Source organism: Salmo salar, chromosome ssa13, assembly GCF_905237065.1.
Source record: "Salmo salar chromosome ssa13, Ssal_v3.1, whole genome shotgun sequence".
Classification (NCBI taxonomy): domain Eukaryota; kingdom Metazoa; phylum Chordata; class Actinopteri; order Salmoniformes; family Salmonidae; genus Salmo; species Salmo salar.
In genome coordinates, this window is record NC_059454.1 from 13150637 (window position 1) to 13171353 (window position 20717).

General features: G+C 45.2%; 1 protein-coding gene across 1 annotated transcript in view; it reads left to right on the forward strand.

Annotated features, from left to right (window-relative positions):
- LOC123726192 (guanine nucleotide-binding protein subunit gamma 4-like) overlaps positions 1-20717 on the forward strand; it is a gene marked incomplete at both ends in the record, with an annotated part of 154536 nt that overhangs the window by 102971 nt on the left and 30848 nt on the right. The window contains 2 exons of the mRNA XM_045692962.1: positions 9032-9162; positions 15572-15661. Coding sequence (XP_045548918.1) covers positions 9032-9162; positions 15572-15661 — 221 coding nt within the window. The remainder of the gene's footprint in view (positions 1-9031; positions 9163-15571; positions 15662-20717) is intronic.

A 20717-nucleotide genomic window follows, 5' to 3' on the forward strand; every position in this document is an offset into this window, starting at 1 on the left:
CTACCTACACCGTACTCTACTGTACAGCCCTCTATAATCTACCTACACCATACTCTACTGTACAGCACTCTCCTAGCTATCTACATCGTATTCTACTGTATAGCCCTCTATAATCTACCTACACCATATTCTGCTGTACAGCCCTCTCCTAGCTATCTGCACCGTACTCTACTGTACAGCCCTCTATAATCTACCTACACCGTACTCTACTGTACAGCCCTCTATAATCTACCTACACCGTACTCTACTGTACAGCCCTCTATAATCTACCTACACCGTACTCTACTGTACAGCCCTCTATAATCTACCTACACCGTACTCTACTGTACAGCCCTCTATAATCTACCTACACCATACTCTACTGTACAGCCCTCTATAATCTACCTACACCATACTCTGCTGTACAGCCCTCTCCTAGCTATCTGCACCGTACTCTACTGTACAGCCCTCTATAATCTACCTACACCATACTGTACTGCACAGCCCTCTATAATCTACCTACACCATAATCTGCTGTACAGCCCTCTCCTAGTTATCTGCACCGTACTCTACTGTACAGCCCTCTATAATCTACCTACACCATAATCTGCTGTACAGCCCTCTCCTAGCTATCTACACCGTACTCTACTGTACATCCCTCTCCTTGCTATCGACACCGTATTCTACTGTACAGCCCTCTCCTAGCTATCTACACTATACTCTACTGTAAAGCCCTCTCCCATCCATCTACATCATACACTACTGTATAGCCCTCTCCTAGCTATTTACACTATACTCTACTGTAAAGCCCTCTCCTAGGTATCTACACTATATTCTAATGTAAATCCCTCTCCTAGCTATTTACACTGAATTCTACTTTACAACCCTCTCCTAGCTATCTACACCATACTCTACTGAGCTACCACTAACCCAACCATAACCTAACCCTAACCCTGACCTAACCGTGAGCTAACCCTAACCCTGACCTAACCCTGACCTAACCCTGACCTAACCCTAACCTAACCCTAACCTAACCCTGAGCTAACCCTAACCCTGGCCTAACCCTGGCCTAACCCTGACCTAACCCTAACCCTAACCCTGACCTAACTCTAACCTAACCCTAACCCTGACCTAACTCTAACCTAACCCTAACCCTGGCCTAACCCTGACCTAACTCTAACCTAACCCTAACCCTGGCCTAACCCTGACCTAGCCCTAACCCTGACCTAACCCTAACTCTAACCTAATCCTAACCCTAACCTAACCCTAACCTAACCCTACTTCTGCTGCTGCACTGTGAGCAGCTAGCAGCCCTCTATGGGCCGTGCGACTGAGGAATGGAGGGGTAGAGAGAGCTGGTGACGTTCCGTTATGCTGTTCAACAGCTCTTTGTCTCTCTGGAAGACTGCCTCCACTGAGAGTGCCAGGGGATTTACTACCATCTCTTTGTTTATTTATTCATTCATGTATTTATTTGACATGTATGAGTTACGTCGTGGAGCTGGGCCCTAAATCACTTAGTCAGGGAGTCATGCAGGCTGACACCAGGCCAATTAAAACTTCACACAGCATGCCTTTTAATTAGGGCTGTAGAGCATAGTGAGAAAAGCCACAGTCACACAGTCGCCGTGCTCTGGGCTCTGGGCACAGCATAGCCATGTAGCCACGTTTTAATGCCATATGTGTCTGAAATGTGCCTTTCTAAAGTGCAGCATCGGGGGGATGATCAGATGTCCCCAGAGATCAGGGGGTTTGGTGCGAGGTGGGGGGTTTGGGGGGTTGGGTAAGAGGGCTCAGTCTTTTATTGGTGATTGTGGAGAGTAGGCCAAAGGGGCACCTGAGATGGAGCCATGCCATTTAGACAACGGGCTCAAACATATCCTTCATAATTTAACACAACCTGCTAATGTGTGACAATCATTACTTTAGTTTAAACAGACAAGACAAAATTGAATCTTCTGTAATTTATGGCCTGCTGCCTTTGACAGTTTACTAAACATTCTGTAATTTATGGCCTGCTGCCTTTGACAGTTCACTAAACATTCTGTAATTTATGGCCTGCTGCCTTTGACAGTTCACTAAACATTCTGTAATTTATGGCCTGCTGCCTTTGACAGTTCACTAAACATTCTGTAATTTATGGCCTGCTGCCTTTGACAGTTCACTAAACATTCTGTAATTTATGGCCTGCTGCCTTTGACAGTTCACTAAACATTCTGTAATTTATGCCTGCTGCCTTTGACAGTTCACAAACCATTTAGTGTATGTGTGCTAATCAATCAAATCAAATCAAATGTTATTGATCACATACACACATTTAGCAGATGTTATTGCGGGTGTAGCGAAATGCTTGTCTTCCTAGCTCCAATAGTGCAGTAGTATCTTACAGTTCAAACAATACACACAAATCCAAAGTAAAGAATGGAGTTAAGAAATATATAAATATTAGGACGAGCAATGTCAGAGTGGCATTGACTAAAATATAGTAGAATAGAAGACAGTATGTACATATGAAATCAGTAAAGCAGTATGTAAACATTATTAAAGTGACTAGAGTTCCATAATTAAAGTGATACAGGGCAGCAGCCTCTAAGGTGCAGGATTGAGTAACTGGGTGCTAGCCGGTAATTGATGGCTATTTAACAGTCTAATGGCCTTGCGATAGAAGCTGTTTTCCAGTCTCTCGGTCCCAGCTTCGATGCACCTGTACTGACCTCGCCTTCTGGATGGTAGCGGGGTGAACAGGCCGTGGCTCTGGTGGTTAATGTCCTTGATGATCTTTTTGGCTTTCCTGTAACATCGGGTGTTGTAGGTGTCCTGGAGGGCAGGCAGTGTGCCCCCGGTGATGCGTTGGGCAGACCGCACAACCCTCTGGAGAGCCCTTCGGTTGCGGGTCGTGCAGTTGCCGTACCAGGCGGTGATACAGCCCGACGGGATATTCTCAATTGTGCATCTGTAAAAGTTTGTGAGGGTCTTAGGGGCCAAGCCAAATTTCTTCAGCCTCCTGAGCCTCCTTCACAACACTGTCTGTGTGGGTGGACCATTTCAGATCGTCGGTGATGTGTACGCCGAGGAACTTGAAGCTTTTCACCTTCTCCACTGCTGTACTGTTGATGTGGATAGGGGGTTGCACCCTCTGCTGTTTCCTGAAGTCCACGATCAGCTCGTTTTGTTGACCTTGAGTGAGAGGTTATTTTCCTTGCACCACTCCGCCAGGGCCCTGACCTCCTCCCTGTAGGCTGTCTCGTCATTGTTGACAATCAGGCCTACAACTGTTGTGTCGTCTGCAAATTTGATGATTGAGTTGGAGGCGTGCTTGGCCATGGAGTCATGGGTGAAAAGGGAGTATAGGAGGGGGCTGACCACGCACCCTTGTGGGGATCAGCGAAGTGGATGTGTTGTTTCCTACCTTCACCACCTGGGGGCGGACCGTCAGGAAGTCCACGAACCAGTTACACAGGGCTGGGGTTCAGACCCTTTTTTCAATCCAAGATGGCGTAGCAGTCAGGCGTCTTTTGTTTTCGTCTTGTCGTGTCCCGTGTATATATCTTTATATATATCTTTTTATATTTTTTTTCTTTGCACATATTTTATATATTTTTCTTAACCCCAACTTCAACATACTCTCCTGCAACCCACCTCACCCAATGTGGTATGGATCTGCCATTTTCTTTACTTTAGAACTGGAACCCCCAACAGAAGCTAGCCAGCTAACTAGCTACTAGCTAGTAGTCAGCTAGCCACTGCTAGCGGTCATCAGCTAACCTTTAGCCCAGACAACTCCTGCCAGTCTGCTCAGCGTGATTCAACCCAGAGCTTATCGGACTTCTTTTTCTCCACATCGCCGGATTCCTACCGCAAGCTCTGAACCTCTTCACCTGGATCATCGCAGCTAGCTATCTGCTATCCAATTGGCTTCTCCTGGCGAACGTCTCTGTCCCGAAGCAAGCACCAATTAGCCTGGAGCTAGCCTATGCTAGGCCCATCTCCCGGCTAGCTGAAGAGGTCCATCAGCCACTCCTTGGGCTACAATACCTATTTTGCCAATTGGCCTGGACCCCATTTATTGCCGATACGGAGCCCTGCCGATCCATCACGACTGGACTACCGACATTATCCGCCCGAGGGTTTTTTTCAACAGGCTCCTCCGTCGCGACGTCCCGTGAATGCCCACCTGCTAGCCTGCTAGCCGCAGCCCGCTAGCTGTCTAGAGCAGACCGCACTGTTAGCTGAAGAGGTCCATCAGCCAATTTCTTGGGCTAGTATACCTATTTTGCCAATTGGCCTGGATCCTTTTACTACACAGACCCCTGCTGATCCATCACGACTGGTCTGCCAACGTAACCGCACAAGGGGGCTACAACAGACTTATTCCGTCACGACGTCCCTCTAAGGCCCTTTTGCTAGCCTGCTAGCCCCGGCCCACTAGCTGTCTGAATCGCCGTGTCTCCAGCCCACCCAGCTACTCACTGGACCTCTATGATCACTCAGCAATGCATGCCTCGCCCTAACGTCAATATGCCTTGTCCATTGCTGTTTTGGTTAGTGATTACTGTCTTATTTCACTGTTGAGCCTCCAGCCCTGTTCAATATGCCTCAGCTAACCTTCTTGTCCCACCTCTAGAGACAATACCACTCTCATCGTCACTCAATGCCTAGGTTTACCTACACTGTATTCACATCCTACCATACCTTTGTCTGTACATTATGCATTGAATCTATTCTACCGTGCCCAGAAACCTGCTCCTTTTACTCTCTGTTCCGAACGTACTAGACGACCAGTTGTTATAGCCTTTAGCCATATCCTTATCCTACTCCTCCTCTGCTCTTCTTGTGATGTAGAGGTTAATGTGCCTAGCTCCACTCCCATTCCCCAGGTGCTCTCATTTGTTGACTTCTGTAACCGTAAAAGCATTGGTTTCATGCATCTTAACATGCATGTTAACATCAGAAGCCTCCTCCCTAAGTTTGTTTCATTCACTGCTTTAGCACACTCTGACAACCCAGATGTCCAAGCCGTGTCTGAATCCTGGATTAGGAAGGCCACCAAAAACCCAGAAATTTCCATCCCTAACTCGAACATTTTCCGACAAGATAGAACTGCCAAAGTGGGCGGAGTTGTAATCTACTGCAGAGACAGCCTGCAGAGTTCTGTCTTACTTTCCAGGTCTGTGCCCAAACAGGCATCCTACAGTCTAAGCTTGATGCCCTCAATCTCACAGAAATGATCAATGAACCTACCAGATACAACCCCAAATCCGTAAACACAAGCACCTCATAGATATCATCCTAACCAACCTGCCCTCCAAATACACCTCTGCTGTCTTCAACCAGGATCTCAGTGATCACTGCCTCATTGCTCGCGTCCGTAATGGGTCTGGCAAACGCTGTCAAACGCTCCCTAAAACACTTCAGCGAGCAGGACTTTCTAATTGACCTGGCCCGGGTATGCTGGAAGGATATTGACCTCATTCATCAGTAGAAGATGCCTGGTTATTCTTTAAAAGTGCTTTCCTAACCATCTTAAATAAGCATGCCCCATTCAAAAAATGTAAGACCAGGACCAGATATAGCCCGTGGTTCACTTCAGATCTGACTGCCCTTGACCAGCACAAAAACATCCTGAGGCGTACTGCATTAGCATCGAATAGCCCCCGCGATTCGCAACTTCTCAGGGAAGTGAGGAACAAATATACACAGGCAGTTAGGAAAGCAAAGGCTTACTTTTTCAAACAGAAATTTGCATCCTGCAGCACAAACTCCAAGACGTTCTGTGACACTGTAAAGTCCATGGAGAATAAGAACACTTCCTCCCAGCTGCCCACTGCACGGACGCTTGGAAATACTGTCACCACTGATAAATCCACTATAATTGAGAATTTCAATAAGCATTTTTCTACGACTGGCCATGCTTTCCATCTGGCCACCCCTACCCTGTTTGACAGCCCTGCACCCCCCACAGCAACTTGCCCAAGCCTCCCCCATTTCCCCTTCACCCAAATCAAGACAGCTGATGTTCTGAAAGAGCTGCAAAATCTGGACCCCTACAAATCTGCAGGGCTACACAATCTGGACCCTCTCTTTCTAAAATTATCAGCCGAAATTGTTGCAACCCCTATTACTAGCCTGTTCAACCTCTCTTTTGTATTATCTGAGATTCCCAAGGATTGGAAAGCTGCCGTGGGGGATGACCTAGACCCAAACTGCTACAGACCTATATCTATCCAATCCTGCCTTTCTAACGTCTTTGAAAGCCAAGTTAACAAACAGACCACCAACCATTTCGAATCCCACCACACCTTCTCCGCTCTGCAATCTGGTCTCCAAGCTGGTCATGGGTGCACCTCAGCCATGTTCAAGGTCCTAAACGATATCATAACCTCCATCAATAAGAGACAATACTGTGCAGCTGTATTCATAGACCTGGCCAAGGCTTTTGACTCTGTCAATCACCACATTCTTATCGGCAGACTCAAAAGCCTTGGTTTCTCAAATGACTGCCTCGCCTGGTTCACCAACTACTTCTCAGACAGAGTTCAGTGTGTCAAATCGGAGGGCCTGTTGCCCGGAACTCTGGCAGTCTCTATGGGGGTGCCACAGGGTTCAATTCTCGGGCCGACTCTTTTCTCTGTATACATCAATGATGTCGCTCTTGCTGCTGGTGATTCTCTGATCCACCTCTATGCAGACGATACCATTCTGTATACTTCTGGCCCTTCTTTGGGCACTGTGTTAACTAGACGAGCTTCAACGCCATACAACTCTCCTTCCGTGGCCTCCAACTGCTCTTAAATGCAAGTAAAACTAAATGCATGCTCTTCAACCGATCGCTACCAGCACCTGCCTGCCCAAAATATCCTCCAACACTCTACTCAGCAAATAGGATGCAGTCTATCACAGCGCCATCCGTTTTGTCACCAAAGCCCCATATACTACCCACCACTGCGACCTGTATGCTCTCGCTGGCTGGCCCTCGCTTCATATTCGTCGCCAAATCCACTGGCTCCAGGTCATCTATAAGTCTTTGCTAGGTAAAGCCCCGCCTTATCTCAGCTCACTGGTCACCATAGCAGCAACCACCTGTAGCACTCACTCAAGCAGGTATATTTCACTAGTCACCCCCAAAGCGAATTCCTCCTATGGCCGCCTTTCCGTCCTGTTCTCTGTTGCCAATGACTGGAATGAATTGCAAAAATTACTGAAGCAGGAGACTCATATCTCCCTCACTAACTTTAAGCACCAGCTGTCAGAGCAGCTCACAGATCACTGCACCTGTGCATAGCCCATCTGTAAATAGCCCATCCAACTACCTCATCCCCATACTGTTATTTTTTTTGCTCCTTTTTGCTCTCGAGTATCTCGACTTGCACATTCATCTTCTGCAGATCTATCACTTGTGTTTAATTGCTAAATTGTAATTATTTCGCCACTATGGCCTGTTTATTGCCTTACCTCCCTTATCTTACCTCATTTGCACACACTGTATTTAGACTTTTTCTACTATTATTGACTGTATGTTTGTTTATCCATGTGTAACTCTGTGTTGTTGTTTGTGTAGCACTGCTTTGCTTTATCTTGGCCAGGTCACAGTTGTAAATGAGAACTTGTTCTCAACTAGCCTACCTGGTTAAATAAAGGTGAAATATATATATTTTTTTAAATTAAATAAAAAACAGGATCCCGAGCTTAATGATGAGCTTGGAGGGTACTATGGTGTTAAAGGCTGAGCTATGGTGAATGAACAACATTCTTACATACTGTAGGTATCCCTCTTGTCCTGATGGGATAGGGCAGTGTGCAGTGCGATGGCGGTTTGATCGTCTGTGGTTCTATTGGGGCGGTAAGCAAATTGAAGTGGGTCTAGGGTGTCAGGTAAGGTAGAGGTGATCTAATCCTTAACTAGGCTCTCAATGCACTTCATGATGACAGAAGTGAGTGCTACGGGGCGTAGTCATTAAGTTCAGTTACCTTTGCTTTCTCGGGTACAGGAACAATAGTGGACATCTTGGAGCAATTTGTGACAGCAGACTGGGATAGGGAGAGATTTAATGTCCGTATACACTCCATCCTGTTTGATTGCCTCACGGAGGGAAAAACTACACTGTTTGTATTCAAACATATTTCGAGTCACCTTGCGGTGGTTTGCACTTTCAGTTTTGCGCGAATGCTGCCATCTATCCACGGTTTCTGATTTGGGTAGGTTTTAATAGTCACAGTGGGAACAACATTTGCTATTCACTTCCTGATGAACTCAGTCACCGTGTCAGTGTATACATTGATGTTATTCTCAGAGGCTACCCGGAACATATCCCATTCCGCGTGATCAAAACAATCTTGAAGCATGGATTCCGATTGGTCAGACCAGCGTTGAATAGACCTTAGCACAGGAACTTCCTGTTTGAGTTGCAGCCTATAGAAAGGGATGAGCAAAATGGAGTCGTGATCTGATTTGCCGAAGGGAGGGTGGGGGAGGGCCTTGTAGGCATCCCAGGAAGTTGGAGTAGCAGTGGTCGAGTGTTTTAGCAGCGCGAGTACTACAGTCAATGTGTTGATAGAACTTTGGTAGCGTTTTGCTCAAATTTGCTTTGTTAAAATCCCCAGCTACAATTAATGTGGCCTCAGGATATGTGGTTTCCAATTTGCACAAAGTCCAGCGTAGTTCCTTAAGTGCTGTCGTGGTATCAACTTGAGGGGGAATATACACGGCTGTGACTAAAACCGAAGAGAATTCTCTTGGGAGGTAGCACGGTCGGCATTTGATTGTGAGGTATTCGAGGTCGGGTGAACAAAAGGACTTAAGTCTACTCCGAATACCTCTTCCCCACCGGCAGCGTCTTGGAGCAGCCTCTGGGATAAGTTAAATTGCCCTGGTGTGTATGAACAAAGGATCCAATTCGGGAAAGTCCTATTCCTGGTCGTAATGCTGGTGAGTTACCGCCGCTCTGATATCCAAAAGTTCTTTCCGGCTGTATGCTGGGCCCTCCCGTGTGTGTGCGCGCTCCCGTGTGTGTGTGCTACCGTGCATGTGTGTGAGTGTGCACGCTCCCATTTGTGTGTGTGTGTGTGTGTGTGTGTGTGTGTGTGTGTGTGTGTGTGTGTGTGTGTGTGTGTGTGTGTGTGTGTGTGTGTGTGTGTGTGTGTGTGTGTGTGTGTGTGTGTGTGTGTGTGCTAACGTGAGTGTGTGTGTGTGGGCACTCCCGTGTGTGTGTGTTTATAGAGAATATGGGATAATAACTGATGTCCTTGAAGTGACTCTGCAGATTTATCTCCAGTTCATTCTGCTCCTACACTATCTCCTATGTTGAGATTAAATGAAGGCCAAGGCCTGTTGGAGCGAGAATTATGGCCCCGTTATGCATATCTCAAGGAAACAATGAAACAGAGTAGGAAAAATGCCTGTCACTCTGGGTCATGTTGGTATGAGGAGATACACTGACAGTATAACTGGTCATAAAGATGGACGAGCAGATATGTTCAGGAAGGTGATGTATTTTCTCTGTAATTCATTGGAGTAAAAGGCAAAACATACTCCAACCTGTCAGCCTCCGCTTTCCATTTTTCATTTTCAACTCTCTCTCTTGTTCTCTTACTCTCTCTCTCTCTTCTCTCTCCTCTCTCTCTCTCAATTGAATGGCTTTATTGGCATGGGGAACATGTTTACATTGGCAAAGCAAGTGAAATGGATAATAAACAAAAGTGAAATAAACAATACAAATGAACAGCAAACTGTTGGTAGAGCATGGTGTTTGCAACGCCAGGGTTGTGGGTTCGATTCCCACGGGGGACCAGTGCGGGGAAAAAAATTAAAAATAAATGTATGAAATGTATGCATTCACTACTGTAAGTTGCTCTGGATAAGAGTGTCTGCTAAATGACTTAAATGTAAAAATTACACAAAATATTTCTAAAGGAATAGAGAAGAATCAAATGTCATTTTATGTCTATATACAGTGATGTCCTGGGGCTCTGTGGGGTCTGTTTGTGTTTGTGAACAGAGCCCCAGGAGCAGCTTACTTAGGGGACTCCTCTCCAGGTTCATCTATCTGTAGGTGATGGCTTTGTTATGGAAGGTTTGGGAATCGCTTCCTTTTAGGTGGTTGTAGAATTTAGTAGCTTTTTTCTGGATTTTGATAATTAGCGGGTATCGGCCTAATTCTGCTCTGTATGCATTATTTTGTGTTTTACGTTGTACATACAGAGTATTTTTTTGCAGAATTCTGCATGCATACAGTAGTCTCAATTTGGTGTTTGTCCCATTTTGTGAATTATTGGCTGGTGAGCGGACCCCAGACTTCACAACCATAAAGGGCAATGAGTTCAATAACTGATTCAATTATTTTTAGCCAGATACAAATTGGTATGTTGAATTTTATTTTCCTTTTGATGGCATAGAAGGCCCTTCCTGCCTTGTCTCTCAGCTTGTTCACAGCTTTGTGGAAGTTACCTGTGGCGTTGATGTTTAGGCCGAGGTATGTATCGTTTTTTTGTGTGCTCTAAGGCAACAGTGTCTAGGTGGAATTTGTATTTGTGGTCCTGGCAACAGGACATTTTTGGAACACCCTTATTTTTGTCTTACTGAGATTTACAGTCAGGGCCCAAGTATGACCGAATCTGTGCAGAAGATCTAGGTGCTGCTGTAGGCCCTCCTTGATTGGGGACAGAAGCACAAGATCATCAACAAACAGACATTTGACTTCACATTCTAGTAGGGTGAGGCCGGTTGCTGCAGACTGTTCTAGTGCCCACACCAATTCGTTGATATATATCTTGAAGATGGTGGGGCTTAAGCTGCATCCCTGTCTCACCCCACAGCCCTGTCGAGGGAAATAGGGGAGGGAATGCTGTCACTTCCAGGTAGGTGTTTGTCCCCCTGTGAGCTGAGGGTGTCAGGTTCTTGTCCGCTTCTGGCATTTATGTCGCCACAGTACTTCTAGGATGTAGAAGCTATCGTCGTTAAAGTATGGGGATTCTATTGGGGGGATATAGGTAGCACACATGAGGACATTTTTCTCTGTTGAGATCATTTCTTTATTAATTTCTAGCCAGACGTAAAATGTTCCTGTTTTGACTAATTTAATAGAGTGGGTTAGGTCTGCTCTATACCAAATTAGCATACTCCCTGAGTCTCTTCACTGTTTCAAACCTGGTAGTTTGGTGGATGGGACTACCAGCTCTCTGTAACCTAGAGGGCAGCCAGTGGGTCCATCTCCTTTATACCATGTTTCTTGTAGGATGACAATGTCTGCATTTCCAATTTCTTTGATGAAGTCTGGGTTCCTTCTATTTAAGCCAAATGCAGATGACCTCAGACCTTGTATATTCCAGTATGAGATAGTAAAAACTTTGTGTTCCATTGTGTCTAGTGTGCTTTTTGTGTGGTTTAGGCCCAGACTATCACATCATGTTGAGCATCTGATACATACCTCTTAGGTCACAGGATGGGGCTAAGAGGTGCTCTGCTCATGGCCTGGGCAAATGTCCTGCTGTCATGTTGAGGTCCTAGCCGCAGGGCCGGGGAGCATGGGTTAGGCAGAAGGGGCATGGGTCTGATATGGAGGGGCCTATATAAAGTGTGGCCAGGGTTTGCTTCGGGTAGTCTCAGCTGGTTGGGGTGTGGCTGGTGATGCTGTGGTCTGGGTGTAGGTCCTCTTGGCGTGGGTTCTATTGGTGCAGGTCCTTCAGAAGGGGGTCTTGCAGGTCTGGGAGGGTGCCTTGCTGGTCTGGGCGGGGTGTCCAGTGCTCTGTTGCTCCTGTGTGAGGTGCTGGGGCTACGGTTGAGGGTGACGTCCTTCAGGGTCCTGGCAAAATTTGGGATTGCTGCCTTGTATAGGTGGACCTGGTCGTAAAGGCCAGGGTGTTGTTGTGCTGGTCTGTTTTGTGGGTTTGTTCTATCTGGATTGTGTGTACTAGGTAGATAATATAAAAAACTGAAATAAACAATAAAAAATGAACAGTAAACACTCCACTCACAGAAGTTCCAAAAGAATAAAGACATTACAAATGTCATATTAAGTATATATATAGTGTTGTTACGATGTACAAATGTTTAAAGTACAAAAAGGAAAATAAATAAGCATAAATATGGGTTGTATTTACATAGTGTTTGTTCTTCACTGGTTGCCCTTTTCTTGTGGCAACAGGTCACAAATCTTGCTGCTGTGATGGCACACTGAGGTATTTCACCCAGTAGATATGGGAGTTTATCAAAATTGGGTTTGTTTTCGAATTCTTTGTGGATCTGTGTAATCTGAGGGAAATATGTGTCTCTAGTATGGTCATACATTTAGCAGGAGGTTAGGAAGTGCAGCTCAGTTTCCACCTCATTTTCTGGGGAGTGTGCACATAGCCTGTCTTCTCTTGAGAGCCAGGTCTGCCTACGGCGGCCTTTCTCAATAGCAATGCTCACTGAGTCTGTACATAGTCAAAGCTTTCCTTAGGCTTGGGTCAGTCACAGACTATCCTTGTCTGTAGGACAGTTTGAAGAGGTGTGATCAGACTCACTCAGGATGGGGGAGTCGTCACAGAGAGAGATCTTTTCCTGCTATGCTCTCTCTTTGATCCAATAAAAGTACTGCTGGAACTGCTTGAGGATGCCCTGCACCATTACTGTCCCAGACGTGTAGACGTTGACAGAGGTTGTTTCAATTTCCTCAATGTCTAGTATTCTGAGTTTCCACCCTGGGCCAATACCCTCTCTCTTGACATAGGGGTAGTGTGCTCTTATAGCACTGTGCCTTGCCAGGGGATGGTCTGTGTGGAAAATTAAGTTGCTTACGTTCCCCTAGCCGTCAGCAAATAGTGTCTCTGGATTGTCCTTGAGGAGTTTTTGTTGTTGTACTTATTACGTGCAGTGTTATTTTTAATATCCACGGGGTACTGTATTGTAATAACCTCTGGACAGGGATAAACCATGGCGACTTCAAAGGCCTCTACGTTTGGTTGGGGTCAGTTTCTTTCCCAGCAGCTTGGTAGCCTAGTAGCCTGATTTATTAAGCTTTATATAACAAATAACCTACAGATTATTGTCTTTTACTTTTTGCCTTCAGAATTAGGTTCAGACTGAACGTTACTCACTCAGTGTTGTGTTGGATGGTATTTCCAGGTTCCGCTGTGTTTCTTCTGCAGGTTTTGGTTTGTTATAAGTTTTTGTTATTGATAGACTTTGGTAGAAATAGTCCATTCAGGTCATTTTTGTCCAAAATCAAGGTTTTAGGTATGGAATTGTGATTTGGATTGAAGGTTTTGATGTTGAGGTTAGTACTCTGTATAAGTCCTTGCGGGAAAAAAGCTAATTTATCTACATTTATCCATCTCTAAATTAATATTTTTGCAGAAGAACTCAGGAGCCCATGCTCCCTGTGTCTCTCTCTCTACTCTCTCTCTCTCTCTCTCTCTGTCTCTATCCCTCCTCTGCTTTTACTTTCATCTCTCTTTGTTTTTCTTTTCCTCCTGCCTGCCCAGAATCTCTCCCCATCTCTGAGCCTAAGTCTCTCCGATAACTACAGGAGCAGAGAAATCCTATTTCTGACAGGGCAGCAGCTCAGCTTGAAATGAGAACCTACAGGGGATAATATGATCAACTGCCTGCCTCTCAGATCAGATCAATGCTCACTAACCCATAATGTGTGTGTATGTGTGTGTTAGAGAGCGAGTGAGAGGATAGGATGGTAACAACAGGGCTGTCTTCTCCCTGCCAATGGTCAATCCATCATGGAGCATTATACAAAGCACAGTTTGTACAGTAGAGATCTCCCACACAACCCCCTGTGTTCTGGCTGTTACTCACAGGCCTACCGAGTTTCAAGGCCCAGCACCCCTCATTTTGAATTTGATTTTTATTTAACCTTTATTTAACTAGGCAAGTCAGTTCAGAACAAATTCTTATTTACAATGACGGCCTACCGGGGAACACTGGGTAAACTGCCTTGTTCAGGGCAGAATAACAGATCTGTACCTTGTCAGCTGGTGGATTCGATCCAGCAACCTTTCGGTTACTGGCCAAACGCTCTAACCACTAGGCGACCTAACCACTAGGCAGGTAGCGTAGTGGTTAGAGCATATATATGTGTATGAGAGAGAGAGAATCAAGACCATATGATGATGAACCAATGTGGAATATACCCAGTGGACTGTCTGTCTTTAGCTTGGTTCACATGGCAGGCCGGATGAGAGGGCCCAAGAGTAACTCAGCCCAGATGGACATAGGCTGGGTCAGATTCTGATGTCTGAGAGGAGTGAGATACCAACCAGACCAAACTATGTGCATTTAGTTTGGTAAAAATAACGAGAAAAGTGACATCGATTTGTGACACACCAAATGAAGGGAGACGCCACTGCTGTTTCGAAAATTGGGTAAAAAGTTATATTGTTGAGCCGAGAGAGAGCGAGAGTGTGGGCTATTGCCAGATTGATTGACAGCTATTAAAAGTTTGGCACAGCCCAGCAGTTCTGCCAGCTCTGAGCCATTCTGTATGACGCCCTCTAGCCAACTTGTCCCTCTATCAAGGATTATCCTCCCAAAGGTTTGGGTCCTCATGAATAAATAATATGCTGTGCCCTGAGGCTTCCTGCCAATTGGCGGATGTAAAAAAAAACGACTGCTGTTTATAAACGCTATTTTAATTATTTATAAAGTAAATTGGCCAGTGGAATAAAGAAGAGATGCATTAGAGACAAGATGACATGATGTACAACACCCTCATGACTCATGGAAATTATGACCTTTTGGCTGTTTTTGGAAAACATTGTGTCTAATGGAATCTCACTGTGAACTGTGTATAGCTGAGAGCTGTTTAATACAGCAGGGACAATTGGAGCTCACTGACCTTAAACAACTGTTAACACGCATTTATACTAATTAGCATATTAGTTTATTAGGTACACCACCCAGTTCACAAAAATGGATCGCTCCTACAGACAGTGAGTCATGTGACTGTGGCTTGCTATAATAACGCAGGCAGATAGGCATTGAGGTATTCAGTTACTGTTCGTATTAACATTAGAATGGGCAAAACGAGTGACCTAAGCGACTTTGAGCGTGGTATGATCGTCGGTGCCAGGCACGGCATCTTGAAACTCATCGATCCTTGGCACAGGTGGGCTATTGCAGCAGACGACCACACCGGGTTCCACTCCTATCAGCTAAAAACAAGAAGTGGCTCCAGTGGGCACGCGATCACCAACACTGGACAACTGAGGAAAAATATTGCCTGGTCTGACAAATCCCAGTTCCTGTTGTGTCAGTCCATGGACCCATCCTGCCTGGCGTCAACGGTACAGGCTGGGGGCGGTGGTGTACCGTTGTCCAATCTGCAGCAACTGAGTGATGCCATTACATCAGCATGGACCAACATCCCTGTGGAACGTTTCCGACTTGTATAACCCACAACTCGGAGAATTCAGGCTGTTCTGGAGGCGGGGGGGGGTGTACCTAATAAACTGTCCGGTTAGTGTATCATTTGGGATGCTGCAAGTCTGGAAATTGGTCTCCTATAAAATGATAGAAACCCACAGGTCCACTGAGAAGAGAGAGAGAGAGAGGAACCATAAACCCACAGATTCTCATCTGGTACACAATAATGTAGGCATTAAGTCTTATGTGAGTGTGTGTGTGTGTGTGTGTGTGTGTGTGTGTGTGTGTGTGTGTGTGTGTGTGTGTGTGTGTGTGTGTGTGTGTGTGTGTGTGTGTGTGTAGAAGTGCATAGGTGCGTGTGTGTGTCCTATAATTACAATATGCTTGGCCAGGGTGCGGAAGCAGTAATTAGGCAGTGTTGGAGAAACAGAGAGTTTGCTTGGGTTGCTGCTGCCACATGTCTCTGTTGGATCCCTCCCTCCTGTTAGGTTGGCAGTACCAGGTGGCCTGGCTGCCTGCTGCTATGGCAGGTGGTATTATTGAGCCTTCAGTTTCATTTCCTTTCCACTTTTAAATGACTCGGATGAGCACTTTGTTGGCACAAACAGTGTTTGGTTTTTGTTCAATGAACTTCAGTATGTGGTTTCCCATTGCTATCTGTGTTGTGTGTGTTGTGTGTGTACGCGTATGTGAACGCATAACAACATCTTGTTCTCATATGTCATGAAGATGAGACGTGAGAGCACACTTTGGCTTGTCTCTGGTTTGAATGGGTATTGAAGGCTGGAAGTTGTAATTGCTGAAATGTGGCTCACTGTGATCAAATGTAAATGAAGCCTACTCTCTTTACCTATAGAATATGAATCTTCAGAAGATGTATCATTCTTTTTCAATTGAAGTCCATTTCTCATTAGGCAGGAATTTCTGCAAGCTTTAAATGGGTACTCTGAGTAGTGTACAGTAGGTACAGGTTCTTTGAAATCTAAAATGAGATTATAATTTTTTGTTTTGTTTGGCATTGTGTAGATGACTTGTGTAGAAAAGTATCTTTAGTCAGCATTACCTGTTAGAATAGTGATCAAGAAACCTTGAATTAATTCTCGCCACTGTAAAGATCAGGGATCATCAGCTACATTCAGCCGCAAGAAGACTAAACAGATATAATATTTGACTAAAACAATCATTTTCAACCAACATTTGCATATGATCTCCACTATGCATGGTAATACTTTGGAACAGATTTCCAAAAATTAAATCACTTGGAGCTGATTTTCTCATGGTTTGACAATCTTTTATGTCCAACAATGAAAAAATATATCCAGTATATTATAATGTTTTACCCCGATAACTTGGGGTGCCAAATAAAATCACCCGCAGGTCGCCAGTTGGGGATCCCTCTTATACAGTGTCTATGAAGCTTCATATCATAAGCAGAGCCTGCCTAAGGGTTACAACAATGTAATGGAAATGGTCTGTTCAAATGAGGCACATTGATTATTCATACAGCCGTATCACCTGCGCCATGGCTTTAGACACATCGATTATTCTTACAGCCATGCTTTTTGAAGTTTGGAATTCATTTCTGACAAACTAGCTACTCCGTTTCCCCAGTGCTCCATTTCGTCAGTCTGTCTGTTTATCTGTCCGCCCGCCTGCCTGCCTGTCCGTCTGTCTGTGTGTCCGTCTAGCTGTCCATCCGTCAGTTGGAAGGGAACAGAAACCTGGTACCAACTATCTTTCAAGTCCTAGTGACCCAGAGCAGGACTCAGAGGCACAGGAGCTTGAGTAGCGCTGAGGTTACCATTATCAAATTAAACAACTGAAGGACAGAGGCCCTGCAGAAACCCTCACCAAAACACTGCCTCTTTCAACCCTGAATGGATGTAAATCACCACGTTACTTTAACTGTCCAGGCCAAATACAAATGGAGCAGCAAGCATGTTGACATTCACTGATCCCTCATCAACTCATCCCTGAACCCTGGCTGCGTCCCCTCTGACTTCAACATGTCAAGAGTAAAAAAACAACAACACTCCAACCATCTAACACCAAAAAACGTTCCTTTCCAAAACACTTGAGCGTGCTGTCTCAGACCAAATCTTTTGCTATCTCAGAATGATCTTCTTGACCCTAACCAGTCAGGCTTCAAGACGGGTCATTCAACCAAGACTGTTCTCCTCTTTGTCACGAAGGGTCCTCCTCACTGCCAAATCTGACTCTCTCTCTCCTCTGTTCTCATCCTCCTAGATCTATCTGCTGTCTTTGACACCGTGAACCATCAGATCCTCCTCTCCACCCTCTCAGGGCTGGGTGTCTCAGTCTCTCCACACTATTGGATTGCATTCTACCTGGCAGGCCGCTCCTACCAGGTGACGTGGAGAGGATCTGTGTTTGCACCATGTACTCTCACTACCGGTGTCCCTCAGGGCTCGGTTCTAGGCCCTCTCCTCTTCTCTCTATACACCAAGACCCTCGGCTCCATCATATCCTCACATGGTCTCTCCTATCATTGCTATGCAGATGACACTCAACTACTTTTCTCCTTCCCCATTCTGACACCCAGGTGGCGACACGTTTCTCTGCGTGCCTGGCAGACATCTCAGCTTGGATGTCAGCCCACCCCCTTAAGCTCAACCTCCGACAACCTCTCCAAGACCTCTCCATCACGGTTGACAACTCCACGGTGTCCCCCTCCCAGAGTGCAAAGACCCTTGGTGTGACCCTGTACAACACCCTGTCATTTTCTGCAAACATCAAAGCAGTGATTCGGTACTGCAGGTCCTTGCTCTACAACATCCATAGAGTATGACCCTAGCTCACACAGGAAGAGGTGTAGGTCCTAATCCAGGCACTTGTCATCTCCTGTCTGGACTACTGCAATTTGTTGTTGTCTGGGGTACCCGCTTGTGCCATCAAACACCTGCAATGTATCCGGAACCCTGCAGCCCGTCTGGTTTTCAACCTTCCCAAGTTCTCGCATGTCACTTGCTCCTCCGCACACTCCACTGGTTTCCAGTCTAAGCTCGCATCCACTAGAACACCATGATACTTTCCACCGGAGCAGCAAGAGGAACTATCCCTCAATACCTACAAGCTATGTTCAATCTCTGCACCCCAATCCAAGTACTCTGTTCTGCCACCTCTGGTCTCTTGGCTCTCCCACCCCTATGGGAAGGCAGCTCCCGCTAAGCCCAGTCCAAGCTCTTCTCTGTCCTGGCACTCCAATGGTTGAACCACCTTCCCCCTAAAGCTAGAACAGCAGAGTCGCTGGCCATCTTCCGAAAACATCTGAAACTCTACCTCTTCAAACAGTTTCTTAAATATTCCCACAGCACTCCACCTTTCAGAAACTAACACTCACACTTGACTTCCTCCCCCTACTAGCACTGACTTCGCTAATAGCTACTTTATTGAGGGAAAATTGACTTATTATGACTGAGATATGTGGTGGTCCCACCTAGCTATCTGAAGATGAATACACTAACTAACTGTATGTCGCTCTTGATACGAGTGTCTGCTAGATATTAAGTAAAACAAAAAAAACATAGATATAATGATCTTTTATGAGTATATAAATGTTTAGCTGGATGGGTGAATTATCAAAAGGGCTCAGTTTGACCCGCTATGTTTCTCCCCTTAAAGAGCAACTGCCTTTAAAAAGTAACGAATCCCTTTGAAAATGGCCTATGTGCTATTGATATGAGTCAGAAACAGTAATTCTAGTGTCAAACTTGACTACAAAATGTAAATAGGATAATTTTGGTCTCATCTAAAACGGAGTTTGGAACATCCATGTGTCACAACGGGTAAATGAAGGTTGGGTTTTGATTTGACGATGTACATTTTCCCACCGACATGGGGTGAACAGCTGCAGGGATTGCTCTCTAAACAATAGCATAGACAGTGAGACAGACCTGCCCAGCAGCTCTGACTTGTTTACACAAGACAACACATCACACATTTTTAAATTTCAGAAATACTGCACAAAACACCTTAGTTAGGTGTAAAATTGAGCATATAAAACATCCTCGGCAAACACTTTAAAAGTAATTACATATTTCTTAAGTTATTTTAGATTCATTCTGGTGATTTTGAAGAAGTGAAATAGGCTTCCTACAGTGACTCATGAGGGACAAACATCATTAACCAAATGCGGAATTGGTCAGGAGACACACCTCCAAGACTGAAACCTAGTTTTTGTAATTAGCAACAGAAAAACACACTTGCCAATCAGTGTGTTCAGCTGCACTTTATGGTAATTGAACCAATCAGTGTTTATTAATGAAAACAACATGGAAGCTTATGGTTGAGTGTAGTCTAGGCTACTAAACTACGTCATCGTGACTGGCTGCTCATCTCCTACCTCTGCATTTATATAATGTGTCAAAAATATTATGATAAATAAACAAAATAAACAAATAAGGGAAGAAAAAAAGAGGAATTCAAAGAACATTAAAATCCCTCAGAGGGACAATTATCCATGATAAACAAGCAGCAGGCATGCGGAGTGAGGAGAGGACAGAGGTCTGAGCTGAGGACATCTCAGTGACAAGGTGTGTCAGTATATCTACTTTTCTCATCTGTACACTACACCACACTCCACAGATTACAATTAAGAGTTCAGAGTCTAAACACCTAAACACTCCCCCTCTCTCTTCTCTCTCCACCTCCTCCTCCTCTCCCATCCATCCATCTCCTCCCCTCCCACCCATTAATGAAACTATTGTAATGTATTGCTCCCTCCCATCTCTATAGGTTGTCATGGTGATGTGGTTGGTGTTTTCAGTAGCAGGGTGGTCTGATTGATGGTGACTTTCTCTTTCAGGAACGCGACATGAGCAGAAAAAAGGACCACCTCCCAGTGAAAGCAGCTGAGAGACAAGAGAGATGAAAGAGAGGAGAAATAGGAGAGAAAGGCCCCGGAGGCAGAGTAAGGCTGTGGGGGCCAGGGAGGGTTGGGGACTGAGGTCAGTCTAATTTGCTCAGTGACCACTCTTTTAAACTCCCTGGTGAAAGGAAACATGTTTTATCTGCGAAGTGCTCGCTGTGTGTGAAAGAAATTCATTGGTGAGTTGGGTCTCATCCCGGGAGCTACGGGAGGTAACACAAACTGACCTCTCTCCATGCTGTGGTCTGCAGAACGGAAGACTGACTTACTGGAGAATAGGAAGGGAGACATACAGAGACTCACTCTAGCTAACACACCACATTATCCACTGGACATGAGGAGAGAAAGTTCAAGAATATATCAATACAGTCTCATCCCTTCAAATCTAGCCTATCCTCTTTACTCCCTATCTCTGTGAGTAGATTTAACTGGACAAGTGATTCGAAAGCCACTTGACTCATTAGCGAAAGCTCTCAATCTACTTAAGGATGTTTCTAA